At 50.5% G+C, this 20,477-nt stretch overlaps 9 protein-coding genes across 9 annotated transcripts; 5 read left to right on the top strand and 4 right to left on the bottom strand.

The window, feature by feature from the left end:
* The first annotated feature begins 2,203 nt into the window (after positions 1-2,203).
* BJY04DRAFT_180238 (putative short-chain dehydrogenase) lies at positions 2,204-4,068 on the top strand. Its single transcript, XM_073710028.1, has 5 exons — positions 2,204-2,680; positions 2,731-3,384; positions 3,436-3,619; positions 3,673-3,786; positions 3,834-4,068. The coding sequence occupies exons 2-5, from the start codon at positions 2,845-2,847 to the stop codon at positions 3,974-3,976; spliced, it is 981 nt and encodes a 326-aa protein (XP_073575497.1). The 5' UTR covers positions 2,204-2,680; positions 2,731-2,844; the 3' UTR covers positions 3,977-4,068.
* A 1,873-nt stretch (positions 4,069-5,941) lies between these two features.
* On the top strand, positions 5,942-6,739 carry BJY04DRAFT_180236 (PaaI family thioesterase). The gene has a single exon (XM_073710027.1). The coding sequence runs from the start codon at positions 5,996-5,998 to the stop codon at positions 6,572-6,574; it is 579 nt and encodes a 192-aa protein (XP_073575496.1). The 5' UTR covers positions 5,942-5,995; the 3' UTR covers positions 6,575-6,739.
* BJY04DRAFT_214470 (uncharacterized protein) lies at positions 6,620-7,609 on the bottom strand (the record flags this gene model as incomplete). The annotated part of the gene is made up of 1 exon (XM_073715217.1): positions 6,620-7,609. The coding sequence occupies one exon, from the start codon at positions 7,607-7,609 to the stop codon at positions 6,620-6,622; it is 990 nt and encodes a 329-aa protein (XP_073575495.1).
* Positions 7,610-8,429: 820 nt separating this feature from the next.
* BJY04DRAFT_214469 (uncharacterized protein) lies at positions 8,430-9,635 on the top strand (the record flags this gene model as incomplete). The annotated part of the gene is made up of 1 exon (XM_073715216.1): positions 8,430-9,635. The coding sequence occupies one exon, from the start codon at positions 8,430-8,432 to the stop codon at positions 9,633-9,635; it is 1,206 nt and encodes a 401-aa protein (XP_073575494.1).
* Positions 9,636-10,066: 431 nt separating this feature from the next.
* BJY04DRAFT_180234 (60S ribosomal uL24 domain-containing protein) lies at positions 10,067-11,466 on the bottom strand. Its single transcript, XM_073710026.1, has 6 exons — positions 11,395-11,466; positions 11,199-11,249; positions 11,096-11,150; positions 11,033-11,039; positions 10,761-10,852; positions 10,067-10,710 (listed from the first exon to the last, which is right to left on the bottom strand). The coding sequence occupies exons 1-6, from the start codon at positions 11,411-11,413 to the stop codon at positions 10,536-10,538; spliced, it is 399 nt and encodes a 132-aa protein (XP_073575493.1). The 5' UTR covers positions 11,414-11,466; the 3' UTR covers positions 10,067-10,535.
* A 378-nt stretch (positions 11,467-11,844) lies between these two features.
* BJY04DRAFT_180230 (SIR2 family NAD-dependent protein deacylase) lies at positions 11,845-13,245 on the bottom strand. The gene is made up of 3 exons (XM_073710025.1): positions 13,186-13,245; positions 12,776-13,118; positions 11,845-12,709 (listed from the first exon to the last, which is right to left on the bottom strand). Exons 2-3 carry the CDS (start codon positions 13,089-13,091, stop codon positions 12,087-12,089), a joined length of 939 nt encoding a protein of 312 aa, XP_073575492.1. The 5' UTR covers positions 13,092-13,118; positions 13,186-13,245; the 3' UTR covers positions 11,845-12,086.
* A 353-nt stretch (positions 13,246-13,598) lies between these two features.
* BJY04DRAFT_180227 (pyridoxamine 5'-phosphate oxidase family protein) lies at positions 13,599-14,829 on the bottom strand. The gene is made up of 2 exons (XM_073710024.1): positions 14,458-14,829; positions 13,599-14,406 (listed from the first exon to the last, which is right to left on the bottom strand). The coding sequence occupies exons 1-2, from the start codon at positions 14,519-14,521 to the stop codon at positions 13,670-13,672; spliced, it is 801 nt and encodes a 266-aa protein (XP_073575491.1). The 5' UTR covers positions 14,522-14,829; the 3' UTR covers positions 13,599-13,669.
* A 173-nt stretch (positions 14,830-15,002) lies between these two features.
* BJY04DRAFT_180219 (aminopeptidase P family protein) lies at positions 15,003-17,211 on the top strand. Its single transcript, XM_073710023.1, has 11 exons — positions 15,003-15,229; positions 15,285-15,449; positions 15,499-15,531; positions 15,583-15,710; positions 15,777-16,169; positions 16,216-16,259; positions 16,308-16,341; positions 16,390-16,611; positions 16,662-16,780; positions 16,828-16,954; positions 17,010-17,211. The coding sequence occupies exons 1-11, from the start codon at positions 15,022-15,024 to the stop codon at positions 17,037-17,039; spliced, it is 1,503 nt and encodes a 500-aa protein (XP_073575490.1). The 5' UTR covers positions 15,003-15,021; the 3' UTR covers positions 17,040-17,211.
* Positions 17,212-17,364: 153 nt separating this feature from the next.
* BJY04DRAFT_180217 (protein serine/threonine kinase activating protein nimO) lies at positions 17,365-20,390 on the top strand. The gene is made up of 3 exons (XM_073710022.1): positions 17,365-18,205; positions 18,287-19,603; positions 19,651-20,390. The coding sequence occupies exons 1-3, from the start codon at positions 17,696-17,698 to the stop codon at positions 19,765-19,767; spliced, it is 1,944 nt and encodes a 647-aa protein (XP_073575489.1). The 5' UTR covers positions 17,365-17,695; the 3' UTR covers positions 19,768-20,390.
* Positions 20,391-20,477: the final 87 nt, after the last annotated feature.

The following is a 20,477-nucleotide window of genomic DNA, read 5'->3' as shown; positions in this document are numbered from 1 at the left end:
ATTCATTTAAGAAAAAATAAGATAACATTTATTATAGTTCTCACATACACATTAAAGGTTAATAATTTATAAGTAGCTAGAAGTACCCATAGAGTTCTTTTTATTCTAAAGTTGATAATATGATTAATACACCTTATTATAATGTCTAATCCCATATAAGACAGCCACAACTAATCACCATTTCAAGGATATGTAAAAGGCTGTACATGTATACTTCCTTCTGGCGCGGATGGATCTCCCAGAAACAAAAGCCATAGATAGCTATTGGAACCAGTAGCCGCGTGAACGTCCTTGTGATATCACTTTCCTAACTAATTCAATGATGATAAGTCCTAATCTGTGTTTAAGAACATGTCTATATTAAGTTTATTTTTGTTCACATCCTCCTAGCACTACGATCATTCCCTGGGCGCTAAACCCTGTAAGAGTACTGCGCTAGCGGTATAGACGAGTGTAGGTCCTGGTTTTGCCAACTTGCATAATAGGCCATGCTGACATAGAAAAAAAGGAAGAAACAAGGTGATAGGTATTTGGTTCTGGTATTGACAGGAAAAATGTTGAAAGAACGGAATGAGATGAAGAAAGCAGCAACAATGCTGCTGCAACCGGGAAAGAAAACTGAACAACCACGCGGATCAGCTTTGGAAACTGATTAGGCATAGCTAGTGCTTTATGAGGTGGAACTATAGCAGTTGAAATCGCTCTTCGTTGAGACTCAATACAATGCAAAACCTCCCCATATCCCTCCCTTATACCCAGTACTTCATACGCTTAGTTTATTCACCACCAAGCGGGTTCGTGCCCTCTTCCTTCAGAATTTGCCACTTGTGAATCCTGGTCTCATCCCAAAAGGCAAAGCACCAACCCTAAGCCGTCTCATGAAATACTTCTAGAAGTGTGTTGTGTAAGAAACTTGGGGTGAGAGATGGAGCATCCGACCTGCAAAAGAACCAGCACGCGCTGGGTTGCTGCTCCTTTGGTAGATAAGCAACCTGCTGCTTCAAGTCCTTACAGCTCGCAGTAACAAAGATCTCAGCGGGGTAACGGAACTTCCAGCAATTCACAGCATCTACCGATGGTGTGTCAATTAGTAGGTCAGGCCGAAGCATAAACCAGTCGAAATGCCTTGCTCGGGCTCGACGCAGTCACGTATCATTTGAAGTCTGGCGGAGTCATCTAACTCATGCTTAAGTTTTCGAACGAAATCTAGGCCTGCATAAGGAGGGCCTGAGAATACCCGTAGCCATCATCGTGGTACTCGCCTACTGTCAGCTCCTTTCCATGGGACAAAGTAGCATTCAAAGGGCAGTGAAAGCACGGCTCAAGTATTAGCATGAGGATTTGCCAGCTGCAGCCAAGCTCTTCCATTTCCCACGTAGGCATTGTCAGAAAGAATAACCGCAGCATGTCCCCAGTTGTAAAGACCCCATTCCAATACTGATCAGGTTGTCTTTCATATTTTATGTCCCCAAAGACGTTCATACAGATTTGCAAACGGAATAACCCGCGAAAGAACCGTATTTTCTCCGTGTCTGAGAGTATGAGCGGCTGTTGCTTGGACCATTTCTCTCCGTCTAACCATATAGGGCAGGGAAACGTTTTTTCAAATTCTTCAAGACACCAGACGGCATGCTCGTGAAGCTTAAGTAACTCGACTGTCTCATGGACATCCTTCGGTTTGTGGTACAGCATATGTCGACGGTTTTCCAGCAGGTCGGTGACAGCTTGTTTATTCGCGGGCTCACTTGCGCGCAGCCCTTGGATCGGACAGCGGCTATCGCATCAGATCTACGGACCAGCCCATTTTGTTGCTGCTGAAATTTGACGCCGAACACCGATTTTCTCCTGCAAGATAGGCTCGATAGAAACTCCGCGAGGCGTGTACTGCGGCTTTCAAAGTTTGCCAGTCGGTCAGGCTGCTCGGGATCAGGATGTGGATGTCGGTGGGGAGAGCCTCGAGTGTTAATTCTGCCTGGCTAGAGTCAGCAAGATGGCTGATCTTGATTTGCAAATGAGACGTGCCACGTTGACCGTTTCTTTCATAGTTTCGTGTTCACATGATAGGGACTTGGTGTTTTCGGGGAAGGGAAGAAGTCTAAATGAAACAATGGGTTAGCGCTGATGGCTAGTACGATCAAGAGCTTCCAGAATAGATGACCTCAAAGGTCTACTCCATGATTGCCGTTTGATGGCTTTATCATGCGCGTTCAAGAGGCTAAGTATGACAGCGATAGTGGAGAAGGAAGGTCAGAGTCAAGCAACACAAGCGGAGGGCACCTCAGGTGGGTGTTGTATGGATTCAAGCGCCGGCAACGAATACATCCTCTGTCGGAGCTCGGTGTTTCAGAGTTCCGTTTGAGTGCGTCTATAGAAAGCGTACGGAGTAAAACTTCTCGGGGATGAAGTTGCAGAAAGTGCGGAGGAAGCGGGGAAATCCGAACACAAGTAAAATGCTGTACCTAACGGGCTTGCATGCTGCTCATGGATCTATGCTGTCGTTGAATCTGGCTTGCTCTTGAAAATACCAAGGTCCAAGCCTCATGCAGCGGGATCCTATAGCGACGCCCATTAAGTGGCAATCCTGGATGCTACAACTTATGCTCCGTGATGGGTATGACTACGGAGATAACTGGAATTGCTGCACCACTGTCAGCCTGTCAGCGCCGACGACGTCAGCAAGGTAAGCTCAGAGTACTATATAATTCACTTACAATTCCAACTCAATTTCAGATGTCGTTGACTTAAAAGCACGCAATCCCACAATTCGGATCCGCCTTGACCATCCCGAACTCAACTCCAACTCCTGATCCAACTTTCTTCACCCCACCACCACTCTCAAACCAAATGTCGTCTTCCTTCAACGCAACTACAACAGCGGACGAAATTGTCCAGTACCTTTCCTCCGAGATCAAAGGCAAGGTCGTCCTCACAACCGGTCCCTCGCCCACCAGCCTGGGCGCGACCTTCGTCGAGTCACTCGCAAAAGCTGACCCCGCCTTGATCATTCTTGCCGGCCGAGACACTACCAAGCTGCAGAAGACTGTTGATGAGATCTCCAAGATTAACTCAAATGTTCCCGTGCGTCTCCTTCAGCTCGATTTAGGCTCCCTCGCTGCTGTGCGTGAAGCCGCTGCCCAGGTCAACGGCTGGGACGAAGTGCCCCGCATCGACGTGCTCGTCAACAATGCCGGCATTATGGCGGTACCGTTCGCGCTGAGCCCGGAGGGCTTCGAGAGCCAATTCGCGACAAACCATCTCGGACACTTCCTCTTCACCAACCTGATCATCGAAAAGCTCTTGAAGGCAGGTGCTCCGCGTGTGGTCAATGTAAGCAGTGACGGGCACAGACTGAGTCCGATCCGCTGGGGCGACTATAACTTCCAGGTACCATCTACAACCCCTTCAAATATAGATTCGGTCAACTAACAGCAGCAGCAAGGAGAAACCTATAACCAATGGTCCGCGTACGGACAATCCAAAACAGCCAACATCTTGATCTCGGTCGCACTCGCCGCAAAGCTCGGCTCCAAGGGTCTCCGGGCATACAGCTTGCACCCCGGTGTTATTTTCAGCACTTCGCTTTCGAGAAACCTGACGGATACGAGTGTTCCTATCTTGCGTATGTCCTCCACTAGGCCATTGAATCATGCCAGCCGCTGATATCCCCCACAGAGGCCCTTGACAAATCCCTCGGTAACGTGGAAGGCTGGGGCGAGATGAAACCAAAGTCAAACCAGCAGGGAGCTGCGACGACAGCCTACGCTGCTTTTGCTCCCGAGTTGCATGGTCAGTACCTACATCAGCTATACAGAGCGCATACTGACCAGTCGCAGACCACAATGGAGCGTACCTCCAGGACTGCCACATCGCAGACCCTTGGACCGAGACCGTGAAGCCCTGGGCGACAGACAAGGTCGAGGCTGAGCGATTGTGGAAGCTGAGCGAGAAGCTGGTTGGCCAGGAGTTTAACTTTTAGGGCTGATATAGAGAGAACTATATATATAATAAGCTAGATAAGCAATCGATTATAGTTGGAGCTAGAGCAGAGCGACTCGACAACCAAGCCAGATCCTACTGAGAAAAAGCTACGGAGGCCAATAGCATTGGCTGTCTCGTTCTAGATAGTAGTTTTAAACAACTTGCCATATGCGTCCGTAGGTACATAGGGTGAGCTGGACGCCGCGCCGAGCATAGCCACGCACCTCTGGCCAGCTCGGACATTTGTCTACACTTCCAGTAACAGATGACTGTCTTTCCATCTCCTGAAAACTTCAAACCGGCACTGCGTTCATCAATAACAGTGACCCGTGTGCAACCAGAAACTCAATCATGATCCTCGAATTCAACGCATGCGAAACCATCCTTCTAGCGATATGCTGCTGGCCCGCCATCTTGAAAAATGCCAATGAAAGAGAATATTTAAAGTCCAAAGCCAAAACCAAATTCCGAAGACTCACAGCCCCGATCAGAGAGTCTCATCAGCGAAGACCACCACTGTCGGTCAAGCTCCAGTTGCGCCGGTCGCTTACTCTCCCTTCCTCTCAGCCTGAACCCCAGAAGTTTCAACGATACCTACCACTGCGCCGTTCACCTCTCCAAGCATCCGCCCAAACACAGAGCCCGTTCTTCACCCTCACCTTTGAGCTCCGCGAGATCATTTACCTCGATGTCCTCGTAACCCCGGGAATCCACATCCGCCTCCACGAAGAGAGCTGGGGATCAGGTTTCCTCATCGGCGAGCACTGCCGCTGGCTCAGAGAGTACGAATGGGCACGGTGTCCCGGCCACTGCCTTGATGAGCGGTGCTGTCTAGCCTTTCGGGACTCGTAGCGAGCCCAATATCAGCAGAGGAGGGATGGCCGGCGGGCTTATAATCTGCTCGCGCTGCCCCGTGTTTGTCGACGAATGTATGTACAAATCCCTCCAATCCCAGATCCCACGGCATTGAAGTCAGGACCCAGTCAGGTCGTCAAGCTGATAACAAACCCAGATATTCTGAAGCTATTACTATAATTTACAAAAACAACCCCTTCCACATCGACCACCACGTCCTAAACACCCTCCCGCGCTTACTCCTCCCGCAGCGACTCTCCCTAATTCGTACCCTGCGCCTGTACATGCATATGCCCTTTAGCCGTTACGAGCCGATCCTTGAGGGCTGGAAGCGCGCGCTTTCTGTTCTAGAGAAGATGGCTGGGCTGCGCGCGCTGTACGTGTCTATTTGGCTCGACAGGACTTATCTGCATGGCCCCCGGCAGCGCGATAGAACACCTGTTCTGAGGCCGCTGGTGGCGTTGAGACTTACTGTGGGGGAGTTTGTTGTTGATATTCCAAGGGAGATGGTGTTTGAGCTGGAGGGGGTGGAGGGTGTAGATCCAACGACAAGTGTGGATGGATCTGGAGTTGGAGCTTTGCACAATCTACCGTTTAGGATCGTAAGGAGGGAACGCTGCTAGTAGCTTTATCTCAGACTCTGGGATACAGGGCGATTGCCACTTCTACTGTTATTCGGGCTCTGAGGGGTTCTTCCACTGCTTTGGAATTCTTGATGTTGGAGGGTCGCTTGTTGGAACTGTGATTCATTTGGTAGTGGAAAGCCTGAACAGCATGAAAGCAGGGAGGAGAGTACCATCTTCCTCAATTCCTTCTACTTTGCATCATCCTGGTCTCCAAGACTGGCTGCATTGCTCTCGGTGCATAGTTCCTGCATTGTCGTCACACGCTAGCTGCAACATGGTTAGTTGATTGGCTTCTTGACGAATTAACAGCAAGAGAAAAGATAGTATAAGTAATAGTCTTCTGACTAGTAGTATTCCTCGTCCTTAATGTTTTGTCTATACTGCGGCGGAGAACACAACAGCAGAGCTGAAACCTCGGCCCCCGCACGTGCGGCATAAGATCCCTACAGCTCCCCCACACCCCGCAATCATTCCTTCCATCTCACCTTCAACTTCCTCATCTCCTCATCATCAATTCCGTATCACAATCACTTGAGATGACAGACGACACCCCCCACTTCAACTCCATTCCCTGGATCTCCACCCTCCTCGCAGACCCAACCTTCACATCCACGCCAATCCCCTCGCGGATCTTCAAACCCACAACCGAAGACTCCCTCTTCTCAACAACCATCAACACCCCAACCACAATCTCCCACTGCCTATCCCAGTACCGCAATCCTCCACCAGACGCCAAGCCATTCTCTCCTCATTCAATCCCCACAACCGAGATTCGCATCTTCTGCACCCTCGGCTCAGACCTCAATGGCTACCCCGGTGTCTTACACGGCGGAATAGTCGCGACATTGCTCGATGAGTGTATGGGATTGATCTTGATGTTTAATCTTGCGGGCGGCCAGAGCGGAATGCAGGGGCCTGTTACGGCTTATCTGAATACGAAGTTCTTGAGGCCTGTGCTGACGCCAGGGAGCTTTCTTGTTGGGGCTAGGGTTGTGGAGGAGAGTAGTGGGAGGAAGTGGAAGATTGAAGGGGAGATTAAGGGCGAGGATGGCGAGGTGTTGGCGACGGGGGAGTGTTTGTATATCTTGCCTAGGGGGGTAAGTAACAAGCTATAATATCCTTGACAGATCAAGATAGCAAGACTAGACTATACCATATTCCTATACAATACTCTCTTTCCCTTCTCCTGGCTGAGACGCAGTATGATCAAGAACCTCCCGCACCCCTCTAAACCTCGACCCAGGAAAGTACCTCTCCCGCTGCGCCCTCGCCTTCTCCCCATCAACCACATTGAAGTCCGTATACCCCAGCAACTGCAACTGCGATGCCACAATCTCACTATACCCACCACCCTTCTCAGCCTCCTCAACCTCCGCTACCGCCTCCTCAAGCTCTTTCCTCTTAACCCCCCAAACACCCCCATCCCTCTCCTGCAACATCTCCAGAATCCCATTCCACGAAACCCTCTCACCCTCAAGATGGATAAATTCCTCCCAGCCCTCTCCCCCCTCTTTATTCCCAAGATCTCTGAGTAAGAGAGCCCCAACAGCACCCGCAAAATCCCTCACACTCGTCAGACTAACCCCACTCTCTCCATCCCCGTATACCGTGAATTCCCTCTTGGTAAAGTCAACAGCCCACCCCGCAAACTCCTCAAATAACCTCTCTTCTGCAGTGACAGGGAGGAGATACTCTGTGAACCACCCGACAAGAAGAATCGTCCACTGAACTTCACTTTGATTCCTCAGTGCATCCCGAATCGGCTGTCTAGTTTTATGCATATATTTCGGCTCCAAGGATGGGTGGGACTCGAGATTCCCGGTAAATTCGGAGGGGATGAACCGTTTACATTTCGGAGACTCCCTGCATGCAGCTAGCAGGTTCAGGTTTGCGGTTTCGTGGAGCGGGGAGGGCGCGGAGATTGTGGAGATTAGGGCGTCGATGTCGCTGAGGTGTGGAGTTAGGGAGGGGATTGTGTAGGTTGTTATGCGTTGTTCGATTGAGGGGTTGAGGGATTGGTTTTGGGTGCGGGTTAGGGCGATTGTTGTTATTGGGTTCTTGTTGGTGGTGGTACTGGGGAGGGTAAGTGTTGGGAGGGTGGTGTGTAGGTAGTGGGCTACGGGGCCGGTGCCGGCGATGGCGACTTTCATGGTGAGGGTGGGTGGAGTGTCTGAGAGAAGGGGCAAATGGCTCTGGTATTGGTGCTGATGAGGTTGTAGTTATAGTTGTATTTGAGGGTTGGTCAGCAGAGGGGTTGATTTGAGAGCATACGAGGTCTAGATGTTCTGTAGGTGGCAGGGTATAGATACATGATAATAGACACAGATTTATGTGAACCACCATCAGAGTCCCATCTAGTTAGTTCACACTTGGGTAAGCTCTCTGAGCTGGTAATAAGGTAGATCATAATGGTTTCTCTACATGGGGGATGTCTCTCTGTGAGCATGGATATGAATGAGCACCTGGGGGCACTAACACAACACATTCATTTTCCTCTCACACTTGCACGCTTCACTCTTCTGATCTTCCTCCTCTACTCTCTTTTGCTCTCTTACCTCTCTCTCCTATTCATACCTTCTCTTATCCATTTCTCGCAGCTTCTCTGCTTCCTCTTCTTGCAAGAATCTTGGCCCTTCATCCAAACACACCTACCAGACGACCTTTGATCCGTTTGTTGCCCTTTATCTACTCCCCGTTTTCAGGACCTGCCTCTGGTAAGATTAAAGTGCCCTTGTAACAACATCAACACATCTCCTTTGGGTCCATCACACTAACTTTGTCTGTTGCCCTGCCATAGCATCGCTTCAACACTTCAACATGGCCCAGAACTCTGCCGGTCGCCTCAAAAGAGAAAATGATGACGAGACCCGTAACAGAAGTCCCAAGCGAAGCAGACGCAGCATCATCCACAAAGACGTCGTGTTCGACCCGTTCTGGCTGATGCCCTAAGAAATAAGACCCCATATCACCATGGACTCGATGACCAACATGGAGAATATGGTACTGACTCGGACACCACCTGAACTGCCGAGTTGGTCAGCGCCTGAACCAGCGAAAAAGCCAGTCGGGATGGCCTTGAAACGTCTGCATACTGGGACAGCAACTACAAAGTACGTGTACGACGTGGCATTTGTCCGCGTGGACTCGCAGGGCAGTTACAGTATAACTGCTTCGATGGGTCGAACTCTTGAGACCGAAGAATACCTGCTGGATGACCTGTGCAACACCGAAGTCAAGCTGCTTCGAGCGGTCTTGAAGGCTCTTGGGGAATATGCCAGTCGAGTGGAACAAGAGACCGAGAACTTTCGCCGGCGTATGCGGCGGTGGCGTTGGCTCAGGCGAGAATGGGAGGCGTTGCTTGTTACCCGATTGATCGAGCTGCGTATCCTGTCCCTCGCGAGGAAGGACATTGAGCGCATCATGGACTGGGAGGCTCGGGACAAGAGAGGGGATGATGGGGCTGCTGAGCAGGCTTGGTACTGTGGGAGCAATGGTTCCTTTTTCGGACAGGATGTTCCGGTTCAGCATATGGTGAATGGGGTCCACGTATCTGTGGCTGTCCCTAAGCTTGTCAAGGAGGTGGACGCTACCTTGGATGCCTTGACTCAGAAGATCAAAGATCTGGAAATGGCAGAGAAGGAAGAATTGCTAGTCTTGTTCGACGACGAGGTTCCCTGCCCGGGGCCTGAGGGTCCACAAGCCCAGCCCGACCTCATCCCGCCACCTTCTGCCATCGCTGCGGAGAGATTCTATAACTGGTGCTTGGAAAGACACGGCCACTGGGCGAGGAAGGACATGTTCAAGAAGTCGACGTGTCATGGGGTCTACCAACTGGCTAGTCTGGCTGATGTCAAATCAAAGGCGCACGAAGACCTACCACGGGGGAACCATGGTCTCATTCCTGAGCTTGTCGGCTACACAGACGCCGACTTGCGGAAGTTTCCATGGGGTCTACCAGCCCATAAGCTTTACAAAATCTTGAAAGCCCCCAAGCCTGAGGATCAGTACTATTCTCGGCGAGTGCGAGACTTGCTTATGGACATTGAGGGGTGGTATTTCAAGCAGTCTGAAGAAATGAAGGAGCAGTTGCAGGGTTTGGATATACGCCAGTGGCAGTATCCGAAGATACTTCTTGACCGTCTGAATGAGTTGCGTGACATTACCCTGAGGCTTTAGGAGTTGCTCATGCTTTGTTCGAGCGACATCCTATCTCAACAGGCAAGAGCGTGGAAGGCAAAAACCGTAGGTGAAGTAGTTTTTTCAGAGCATACATTACTCCGAACCTGTTGTTGAGAAATATACATTATTTCATGTGAGACTCATATGGTCTTACCTTTGCAGTTTAGTTCATTAACACGAATGTTCAATGTTGGAATGATTTGGAATGAGAATTGATCAGTCTTAACCATTCATATTTGAACGGTCTAGCTTGAATTCTTTGCTTGGCTGCCATATTTAGAAGACCGTACTTAACGGCCACACCCACTAACTTGCAACAATAAATATATCGACGACGGTACACGTAGGTCGCTCGAGACATTGTCAGGCAGTTTGGATTCCCCATAAATTGCGTCGCGGCCAGGCATTGAGCCGAAGACCATCGTGATAGGGATCAACCGAACACGTCTTGTGCTCTATTATTATACATCCACAAGCCAAGTACAACATCTGCGGCTGGAATTTACGGTTTTACGGTATGGCTCGATATCCTCGGCCATAAAACGAAAGACGCATGAATACCCAAAACTGTAATTAGTATGCTGAAACCCACAAGCGCGGTCGGTTGTCGAGGTGCTGAGTAACCAAGTTTGTACCAAAACCGGCTTGGAAACGTGGTAACAGAAAGGAAATGGTGTTCTGAATTCAGTCATGCCGGATCTATTAGGAAGTAATGAACAGCACGGAAACCCGTGTGCAGCCAATGACGGACGTGGAAATTTTTCGTTTTTCATTTCATCGCAATGCCTATATCCGCAAATATTTCCTCACGGAGGGTGGATCTCGCATTTCCGAGTCTCTCAGAACTCCTGCGCCGTAACCGCCATTGCAACATGAACTAACCCCGGACAAAACCCTCTAAGCAGACTTGCGAGCCTCACGGCCCTTGGCCGAGCGAGCCAGGATATCCTCACGGTCCTTGTCGAGGTGGAGCTTGGTGATGACAACGTTGGAGGGGTGGATGGGGAGGGGAACGCTCTGGCCGTTGCTCTTGTCGCGGGTGACGTTCTGGACGTGGACAGCCCACTTGAGTCTTTTGGAGTGTTAGTTGGCGTGATCGGTACTGGGGCGGTGCCAGCCTACCTGTAGACGGAGGTGATCTTTCCCTCACGGCCCTTCTGGCTTCCGCGCTGGATCAGGACTTCGTCGTCCTTGCGGATGGGGATGGAGCGGACCTATTGAGCTGGTCAGAACCGGTTGATTTTTCCTTGTTTCAATCCTCCATTCCTCCTTGTTGTGGCCTTCTAACCATCTTCCATTCCAGTAGACGGGTGAGCCCGATCTCGGTGGGTGATGGTGCATGCCAATTCCATTCCAACTTTGGGGGTTCGCGATCGCTAGGGAATTAAACGTACGTTGTACCTGTGGGGTTTCATAGTCAGAAATTGATCAGAAAGTTCCGGAAAGAGAACACTCACTTCTCAGCAAGCTCCTTGGAAAGACGAGCAGAAAGGATGACACGGCGCTCGGAGGCTACAATCCATTAATTCTTGCCCCAACAACCTCCAGAAAAAAACTCACAAGGCGCGTTGAAGTGCGCTTTCCTGGACTTGCTCCGGGAGGAGTGAAGCACTATAACGACAAATCCATCAGCATACCGCGTCCAATCGAAGTTTTTGCGGGCAATCTCCAGATCCTCCTGCCAGACGAAGCGGCATCGTAAATCCAGCGGCGGAAATTTTGACGGAATATATTCGAGGGGATATCGAGAACGTACGCTTGTTGATGACGGCCATTGTGACGGTGAACGTTTGTCGCTGGGGTTGTTGTCGGAGTAGTCACAAGCGTCGAGGAACGACTTTGGTGATCAAAAATCCGATGGCCCGCCGTTGTGCGGTCGGTCACATGATGGCCCGCTTAGGCTAGTCTGGCTAGGGCTGGGTCTCGGCGCATGATTGGCTCCTCGTTTCCCCATCATCATTTGGGTCCAATTCATATGGAACTGGGTGTTCATGGCAGTCCTACCATTAGTAGGCTCTTATCATCGAAAATTACTCAGATGATGCTCCGATTCTTTGGAGACAATGTGGCATTGACGGAACTTATTCTTTCCTCGGGGCTGGCTACTTCTCCCGCAGCGAAATGCGATCGAGTCTTTACGGCACGTGATCGTTTCGCTAAATAGTTCCGTCGCGGGCGGCGGCTCGGAGGTCCTCACTTTGAGAGATCCTTAAAGGAGCAGCACCCCTCATCCTCGAGGTCGTCTTGCTGGCGGCTACGTCCGACTATACATCTGTTGATTCTGTTCTCTGTTTTCGTCATGGGCCGATGCGAGATGGAGTGTCACACCTTTCTCGACTTGAACGCAAACTCGAACCTTGACTCGATCGCAACCCGGCAATATCCTTCAAACACAAATACTCACATATGACTTGATATACTCATATATTAGATGATGCTCAATAACACTTAGATCTCCCCAATAACGCTCTTCAGGATCTCTGGCACGATTTCTCCTGCGTCTCCCTGAAAGAACCAATCCTGCGACGTGAACTTCCCCTTACCCATATCATTTGGATCCATATTCACCACGGCCAGTCTCGCGCCCTTCGACCGCGCAATCTCAGCATACCCTGCCGCTGAGAAAACCCTTGAACTCGTTCCGATGACCAGCATCAGATCAACCTTGCCCTCGGACAACCAATTATCCACAAAATCCAACGTATGCGTTGGCAGAGCCTCGCCAAACCAAACAACGCCCGGACGAAGAAGACCTTCCTTACATTCGGGACACTGTGGAAGAACGTCGCGGCTGAGCGACTCCAAAGGAACGCGCTCGTCTGAGATGTCTAGCTCCTCGCCTATTCCCATCGCTTTATATAATGACTTTGATGCCTCTTCACCCGTTTTATCCTCTGACGACGGGTTCGGCTCAGGAAAGTTCTTCGGTATAGCAAGCGCAGGGACAATCGGATCCGTGAAGTCATTTTCGCGAGAATACTTGCAGTAAAAGGACGTACACTTGACGGTGAAGAGGTTCCCATGGAGAAGATGAAGCTGCTCAGCCGGGTGATTCGCTCGTTGCGAGAGACCTACAGGTAAGAAGAATCGTTAGCACATCCTTGTGGAAACCAGACCCCCTCATGCGTAGAACCCACCATCAACGTTCTGGCTCAACGTAATAAACTCCTTATTCCTCCTCGCCAACTCCGCAAGCGCATAATGCGCGCGATTCGGCTGCGCCTTCAGCGCCATATGCCGTCTATAGCTGTAAAACTGCCAAACCAAATCCGGGTTCGCCTCGAATGCTTCCGGCGTCGCGAGGTCCGTCGCGTCGTATGCTCGCCAGAGCCCTCCGGCGCCGCGGAATGTAGGTAGGCCAGAGGAGGCGGAGAGGCCGGCGCCTAGCAGCGCCATGATACGCTTGCTCCCCTTGAGGTATTCTTGGAAAGATTTTATGTCGGTGGAGACCATGGCTGCGGGGTTCGTCTTGACATGCGGCTGCGCGCGGGGAGGTACGGAGTTTAGATCAGAGAAAGCAGTATATTCGATAAGGGAGATGTCTTACTAAAGGGTCTTTTGATATCAGGTATCGCCTTGGTCGGAATATTTTTGTTTCTGTTTTGACTCACGCCGGGGACGAACGCCAGGCAGCTAGGCTATGTATCCGTATGACGTGGGGTTACTGCGGAGTTAAGGCTCCATCGATGAGGGCTTGACTGAGCGCTTGAACGTTGCGACGAACGGCCCTACACATTGATCTCGCAGCATTTTTCAGGATCCTGGGCAATTAATCGTATCCTTCTCTAGTGTTTGTGCGTGATTTTAGTATAAACTCGAAATGCTTAGAAATGGCAGGAATTTCAGCTTTGAATTTGCGGGATATGCAATTATATATTTCTGCACGATAACCCAGATGAGCCCACTGCCAACACCGCACAATAAAAAACTGTCACAACCTCAAGGACTTATTATTCAGGTGTACTTGCTTGGAGTAGTATTATTTTGAACGAAGACAATTCAGATTAAAATAATCCATTAAGCTTGCTATCTCAATGCTGTTCCTCCTTCGGTAGCGTAACCCCGACAGCAGACTCAGCATACGCCCGATTCTGCTCATTCATACTCCTAACATACTCAGTTATATGCTCCGGCACCTCCTTAACCTTATTCTGCGGACTTGGAACAGGCTCCCCAAACGTCTCCCAAACAGGAACAACCCCCGTCCATACTCGGTCCGTAACCTCCGCATTCTCTGTATCCTTCCTCTCATCAGACACGCCTCCATCCCGAATCTTCCCACTCCCGTCAACAACCTTGACCTTGAGAATAACAGTAGACGACATCTCAGGTTTATCAGGCGGAACGCGGGAATTCTTCCACCGCTGCGAGAGCACAGAGTTCGTGATGAGTTCCATTGCCCAGAGTTTCTCGGCTTCATCGGTCACGAGCTTCGCGTAGCCGTGGAGGACGGCTGAGCGGTAGTTGTAGCTGTGAGAGTTTGGTGTTAGAGAGAGGATGAGTCCGTCTACTCTGCTGGCTGCGACGCAGATGGGAAGCCCGTCGCCTTCGGATGCGCGTGCGAGGTTCATGATACGCGAACTGACGTAGCCGTGAAGATAGCAGTCTAGAGGCTCGTCGATGCTGGAGGATGGGTAGTCGAAGGACCCCATCTGCCCGATCATGGGTAGAATTGCGGGGAAGGGGTCTGACGGGCCGGGGTTGAAGGAGACATGGAGGACTTGGCTGGAGTTGATAATGGAATGGATAGGGCCCAGGTCGTAGGTTGCTGCAGAGTGTTAGTTTTTAATCTGGTATTCATTAATTAGATGAGGCTAACCTCTGTGTTTGTAGCGGTTGACGGTGTTAGAGTCCCGCTTTGGATATACGAGCGTCTTCCCCATTTTCCAGTTGAGATGAATTTGCTCGAGAGATAGTGCAGACAAACTCTCAGACAACAAAATGCCCTTTTATCCTCGAGAAAAGTATCGGAGGCGAGTCACTTGTTCTTAGTGGAAATGGCGTATATTGTAACTATCACTCCTTGTGAGGAAACCCTACTTACCCTAGAATCTTGGAGTTATCCACCTATCTCGCATTTCCGGGCCCGACAGATGGATGCCATTGGCCTTTCAGCTCCGATAGGCCTGTCAACCATAATCCATTCTTAGAAAGTCCATGCGAGAAGCCTCCCCGCAGACACAACGATTGGAGAGTCTGGATGATGATTGCAACGGATCGATCGCGATTGGCCGAGAATGCCGAGTAAGTTGATAGTGACATGCAGCCTGAGGCATGAACTAAGCTGTTTCAGGAAGCGGTCAGCGAGCGCGCCGGGATCCGATAACCATTCTGGCATGTCGAGGATGCGATAACAAACCCCGAAGCTACACCAGAAAACAAAATGGCAGCGTGCAGATCGATAGCGCGCCAATGGCCTCGCTATTTGCGTCGCTCGGTCCCGGTTACTATTCTCCCAATGTTGGGCCAGCGGGCGGTTCAACCACCTCAACCAACGCTACGCCGCGGATATGCTTCTGTCTCGGCCGCGGAGCTTAAATTCGGACAACCGCTGCACGAGACACACCCACATTTGCTGGGGCCTGGGGAATGTATGTATACGTTTGGTTTGTTTGAGGGAGTATGCTGATAGGACTTCTCCAATAGTAACACCCGGAATCACCGCCCTAGAGTATGCCCAGCGCCGTTCACGACTCGCAAACAAGCTCCCGAAACATTCAGTTGCTGTCCTGGCGGCCGCGGAGGTAACCTACCGAGCATCAGGCATTTTCCACGAATACAGGCAGGACTCGAACTTCTTCTACCTTACTGGTTAGGATACAGCGCGAACGAAGGCAGACACATTGGCTGATCGGCATAGGTTTCAACGAGCCCAATGCTCTGGCTATCATTGGTAAAATACTTTGCGGAAATTAGGCCAGGCTTGAATGCTGACTGAAAGTAGTTAACGACGGCTCCGGCGACAATCACCTGTTCCATCTATACGTCCGGGAAAAAGATGTCAAGGCTGAACTTTGGGATGGAGCTCGCTCTGGCACGCAGGCCGCGCAGGACGTTTTCAATGCCGACGAGGTACGATAGAACACCACGCTTATCATCGCTCGCTCGACAACATGCTGATACTGTTATTTCTTATAGTCCGGCGACATCGAACGGATTAGCCACATCCTCCCCCAAATCCTCTCTGACGCGACAGAGATCTACACAGACATCCCCGCGTTCAACCCCGGACGATCATCCTTACACCGATATTTATACGGACCCACCGGAGCATCGGAGAAACTCAAAAGAGCGGTAGATATTAGCAAGGTCAAACCGCTCAAGCCTATTCTCAACGAAATGAGGGCCTTCAAGAGCGAAGAGGAGGTCGTTCAGATGCGACGAGTTGGACAAGCATCTGGACGGGCATTTACCGACGCTATGAGGCAGACGTTTACTGGGGAGAAGGACTTGGCCTCGTTCTTGGAGTACAATTTCAAAATCAATGGCTGCGATGGCAACGCTTTCGTTCCTGTTGTCGCCGGTGGCTCGGTATGTACTTCGCCCTAAGGGGAGAGCGCAGCTAAGACCAGTACAGAATGCTCTGAGTCTTCACTATACAAGAAACGATGATATCTTAAAGTGAGTTCGTTTGACGAGGACTATTAGGGGCCTACTAACTGTTAACAGCGACGGCGATATGGTTTTGGTTGATGGAGGTGGCGTATGTATCCTTGCAGACAGTTAAGGCCTGTTTGCTGACCCTGACTAGGAGATGGGCACATATGTTGCCGACATATCTAGAACATTCCCTGTCAACGGCAAGTTCTCGGACCCCCAGCGCGACCTCTACAACGCAGTGTTGAATGTGCACCGCACATGCGTCTCGCTTTGCAGGGAGAGCTCAAAGCTTTCGCTCGACCGCTTGCACACCATTGCCGAGAACGGATTACAAGACCTGTTGAAGCAGCTAGGGTTTGACGTTTCAGGAAATGTATGTTCACATGTACAAGTGGAGCCTGCGATACTGACCGGCTTTGACAGGCACTGAGAACCCTCTTCCCCCACCATTTGGGACACTACGTTGGACTAGACGTTCATGACTGCCCTGGATATTCCAGAGGCTATGACCTCAAAGCGGGGCAATGTATTACAATAGAGCCGTGAGTGTCTGTTTCCTCTAGCTCTCAGCCCATACTTACATATCCAGTGGTATCTATGTTCCTGATGACGTCCGATGGCCGGCGAAGTTCCGAGGCATCGGGATTCGAATTGAAGATAGCGTGTGTGTCGGAGACGACAATCCGATTGTATTGACAATGGAAGCAGTAAAAGAGGTATTTTTTCTGGGTTCGTCAAGGGCCAAATTTGTGCTAATGGTGTATAATTCAGGTGGATGATATCGAGGCGCTCCGGGATTAGATCTGGGGAAGAAAAAGGAAAGCATTAGATAGATACCCATTGCATAGTGTATGATAGGCTGTTGGAGCGTTGTATGTTTACTTGTTGTACTACAACGGCTGTGGCGTTGCTCTGCAGCCAAGACATGGAGGGATTGTAATTGTACTTGTATAGACGAGAATACATTGCAAGATCAAGTTTAGATGCATAAACCCCCACCAAGCTAAAGAATTCACAGGCTTGCTGGAAAACCAAGCTTGAAGCGCGGACGCGGTGTTGTTGAAAGAATGAACGCGGTGGTTGTCTGGGCGCACATCCCGCAGCCAAAACAAACGAACGGGACTCCACCAGCCTTTGCCTGACACGCCTAGTTCGGTCTGCCTCCTCCTCAATCCTGCATCCGTTCATCATCACCTCACTTCTCCGTACCACCACGCCTCCTGTACCCTTGGATTTGGCAGTTCGCTACTGGCCTCTTCTCTGAGGCCTCTGCCTTCTTCCACCACGCTCTCTAACTTTACTCGATCCTCTCCTCGCGTGTACAATGGCTCATCTCTGAACATACCTTTTTCGCCCTTCCAGACGTGTCGCCTTGTCGCGTGCTCTGCCCCCTCCCTGACGGGCATTTCGGCTTCGTGCTGCCTCGACTTTGAAGTGCTTCTGTGTATTTGTTACCTATGGCAGCAGTATTCATACCCCCTTCGCGCGAGACCTCCCTGAACATGTCGACCCGCCGCCCGCTTGCCAACGTGCCGAATGCCACCAATTCCCCTCACAGGGTAGGCCTCGTGCCTGCCAAACGCTCCCGAACGACAAGTGCACAGATTGATATCCCTTACGGCCAGCCACCTCCGAAGAAGCAGGTCGTCGACGCGGCCGACACTCACTCCATGACTCAGTCCAAGACTGCTACTATACAAGGAGGCACGGACTCGAAGTTGTTTACCCGAAGGTCAAACAATGCCCAGCCAAGTGCATTCGAGAAGAAGTTAGTGGCTGCAAGAGAGAAGGATCGGCAATCTCTGTCCAAGAGCACAAAACAGGAGAAACCACCTGCGGAGAACATTTCGATTAGACAGTGGCAGAGACACTACCGAAAAGCCTTTCCTCACTTTGTCTTCTACTTCGATGGCATTCCAATAGACGTGCGCAGCAAATGTTCGAGACAGGTCATTGCGCTTGGTGCAGTAAGTTTTATCTGATCTTCACTTTGCATTATGGGCCCTTCTACTTTCGACTCGATATTTCATCTACTAACAATACTTTAGCGTGAGGAGAAGTTTTTCTCGCGTCTAGTTACTCACGTCGTTACCTCCCGACCAATTCCCCCTGAGATCGACCGACGAGCACAACAGGAAGTCCACGATACGCCACAGGAGTCACCGGGAGATGGTGGGATGTTGGAGACAATCAATCCGGCGGAGCTTGAAATGCACTTGCACCTTGCAGTTTGTCCAAAGCGTGAGCAAAGTCATGATGTTTTACACCGAGCCCGTGAAATGGGTATGAAGATTTGGGCCATCGAGAAGCTTCAGCGGATGATTGCTACGATCAATGATGCCGACATCGCCAACTCCAACAGCCACGTTGTTCGAACCAATAACGGTCAAACAAAATCCAGGGGCAAGGATGAGCTTTCACAAGCTCTACAAAACGAGCTCCATGGCCCCTCTGACCGGAACCACCTATCCGTGCTCAAAGACTTGGTGCTCTTCAAGGGGCCTTTTATCTACGTGCACGATATGGATGAGAAAACGAAACCTGTTATGGTGAGGGATTTTCCGAAGGTCGTCAAACGCCAAGACGGTATTTGGCCGCAATTCAGGAGCGCGCCATTGGGCAAGTGTCCGTTTGTCGAGGATGTCCCTTCAAAACGTGACGCAGAAAGGCAACGATCCCGCCAGGAGAAGGAAAAGAAGGACTTCGTCAAGCCTGCGATACCAAAACCAAAAACCCACGCGACGGAAATCAAAAAGGAGAATGAAGAATTGCCAGTGAGGAAAGAAACAAGCCCTACCGAGGCGGACGAACCCGCCCCGCCATTAATTAAGCGCGAGGAGTCATTAGATGCCCTTCAAGACATTCCACTGTCTCCGAAAAAGAGTTCGGAAAGCTTTGTTCCGCCACAGCTTAACCGGAAAGGTCCCTTTTTCCATGGCAGGGAGCCTGCTGCTTCAGGTGTTCAACCTTCGAACATCACCTCCGCCATTCGGTCCCAGATGGTCTCGTCGACCGCTGCTGCTCCGGGTGCAAAGGCTGGTCTCAGCAAGGAAGTCCACGAACTGAAGCGCAAGGTGCTCGAGAAAAGCCACGTCGGATTCAATGCAAGGGCTGCAGCTTATGCTCAAGAAACAACCGCTACTGCGAGCACAGACAAGGCCCAAAGTAGCCGTCTGAGCAAATCAACTCGCGCGGATAAGCTTGGACACATCGATGAGGAAACCACACAATCAGAAGAAAACGATGCTACGAAATCTCGAGCTGTCGCCCGCAAGAGCGGAGAGGTTAGAAAGAAAGAGAGACGGAGAGACCCGAAGCCAGGATATTGCGAGAACTGCAGGGACAAGTTCGACGACTTCGACGAGGTAAGTGGGTAATTTGACCCTTAACGCACGACGCTAACTCGAAACAGCACATCATGACACGCAAGCACCGCAAGTTCGCAGCGAACAATGCCAACTGGACTGAACTGGACTCGCTGCTTTTCCAACTGGAACGACCGGTCAAGGAAGAATATGATTATGTTTAGCATTTCAGCGTCATTAGCTATGTCATACATAGCGATTCTGCGCTTCCATTCGCCGTCTGATTCGAGTACATTGCTCTTGCATATGTGATCTGCAACGCCATTCGACCATGATTTATCTGCCTCTCATGATGCATATCTAGCAAAGCTGCTTGCAATCTTATTGGGCAACATGGCTTGACTAGACTTGCAGTTTGCCTCTCTCATGCTTCGCATTTTCCTGCCCATCCTTGTTCATTGTACGTTTACTGCACTTGATTCTCACCATTTTCGATGTTCTACGGAACATAGTCATAGCACCGGTGTTCTTGGATTTTTCTCTTCTTCGTCGCTGTCACAGTGTTTCGACCACCGCAACTCGAAACCGAACAGCAGTGACAATCATCGGAGTGGAGGCTCAAGGAAAACAAGCTAGATTTGAGAGGCGATACGGAACTCTCAGGGCCTCAAAGTATACTGAGGCCCCACAGCTCTTTCCCAGGCTCCATGCCATTTCACCTCCTTTTACCTTTTCGCATTGGCATCTTACCATTGGGCGATTTCAGACCTCATATTCACCCGTTTCCTTCTTTTTCTGTTTCCTTTCTTTGCTCTCGGTTACGGTGGGCGGTTGTTCTCTTCTCGGGGTCGCATTATGGGCCGACTACTTGGATCGGTGCAGGGGGCATGTGGAAGTTTCACGGATGGGACCGATGAATGAAGATATTCTTCTC

The sequence above is a fragment of the Aspergillus karnatakaensis genome (assembly GCF_047715665.1).
Source record: "Aspergillus karnatakaensis strain CBS 102800 unplaced genomic scaffold BJY04scaffold_6, whole genome shotgun sequence".
Taxonomy (NCBI): Eukaryota; Fungi; Ascomycota; class Eurotiomycetes; order Eurotiales; family Aspergillaceae; genus Aspergillus; species Aspergillus karnatakaensis.
The sequence above is the reverse complement of the archived record's forward strand: the minus strand, read 5'-3'. Positions and strand labels throughout refer to the sequence as shown.

Bases quoted from the DNA above. Each gene is read 5' to 3' on its own strand.
- BJY04DRAFT_180238 (XM_073710028.1), top strand. From the start codon at position 2,845: ATGTCGTCTTCCTTCAACGCAACTACAACAGCGGACGAAATTGTCCAG. The intron at 3,620-3,672 runs GTATGTCCTCCA...TATCCCCCACAG, and splicing joins TACGAGTGTTCCTATCTTGC to AGGCCCTTGACAAATCCCTC. The intron at 3,787-3,833 runs GTCAGTACCTAC...GACCAGTCGCAG, and splicing joins TTTTGCTCCCGAGTTGCATG to ACCACAATGGAGCGTACCTC.
- BJY04DRAFT_180236 (XM_073710027.1), top strand. From the start codon at position 5,996: ATGACAGACGACACCCCCCACTTCAACTCCATTCCCTGGATCTCCACC.
- BJY04DRAFT_180234 (XM_073710026.1), bottom strand. The intron at 11,151-11,198 runs GTGAGTTTTTTT...AATGGATTGTAG, and splicing joins AGCGCACTTCAACGCGCCTT to CCTCCGAGCGCCGTGTCATC. The intron at 10,711-10,760 runs GTAGGCTGGCAC...ACACTCCAAAAG, and splicing joins AAGATCACCTCCGTCTACAG to ACTCAAGTGGGCTGTCCACG.
- BJY04DRAFT_180230 (XM_073710025.1), bottom strand. From the start codon at position 13,091: ATGGTCTCCACCGACATAAAATCTTTCCAAGAATACCTCAAGGGGAGC. The intron at 12,710-12,775 runs GTGGGTTCTACG...TCTTACCTGTAG, and splicing joins GTTGAGCCAGAACGTTGATG to GTCTCTCGCAACGAGCGAAT.
- BJY04DRAFT_180227 (XM_073710024.1), bottom strand. From the start codon at position 14,521: ATGGGGAAGACGCTCGTATATCCAAAGCGGGACTCTAACACCGTCAAC. The intron at 14,407-14,457 runs GTTAGCCTCATC...AACACTCTGCAG, and splicing joins CAACCGCTACAAACACAGAG to CAACCTACGACCTGGGCCCT.
- BJY04DRAFT_180219 (XM_073710023.1), top strand. From the start codon at position 15,022: ATGGCAGCGTGCAGATCGATAGCGCGCCAATGGCCTCGCTATTTGCGT. The intron at 16,781-16,827 runs GTGAGTGTCTGT...TTACATATCCAG, and splicing joins CAATGTATTACAATAGAGCC to TGGTATCTATGTTCCTGATG. The intron at 16,955-17,009 runs GTATTTTTTCTG...TGTATAATTCAG, and splicing joins CAATGGAAGCAGTAAAAGAG to GTGGATGATATCGAGGCGCT.
- BJY04DRAFT_180217 (XM_073710022.1), top strand. From the start codon at position 17,696: ATGGCAGCAGTATTCATACCCCCTTCGCGCGAGACCTCCCTGAACATG. The intron at 18,206-18,286 runs GTAAGTTTTATC...ACAATACTTTAG, and splicing joins AGGTCATTGCGCTTGGTGCA to CGTGAGGAGAAGTTTTTCTC. The intron at 19,604-19,650 runs GTAAGTGGGTAA...AACTCGAAACAG, and splicing joins AGTTCGACGACTTCGACGAG to CACATCATGACACGCAAGCA.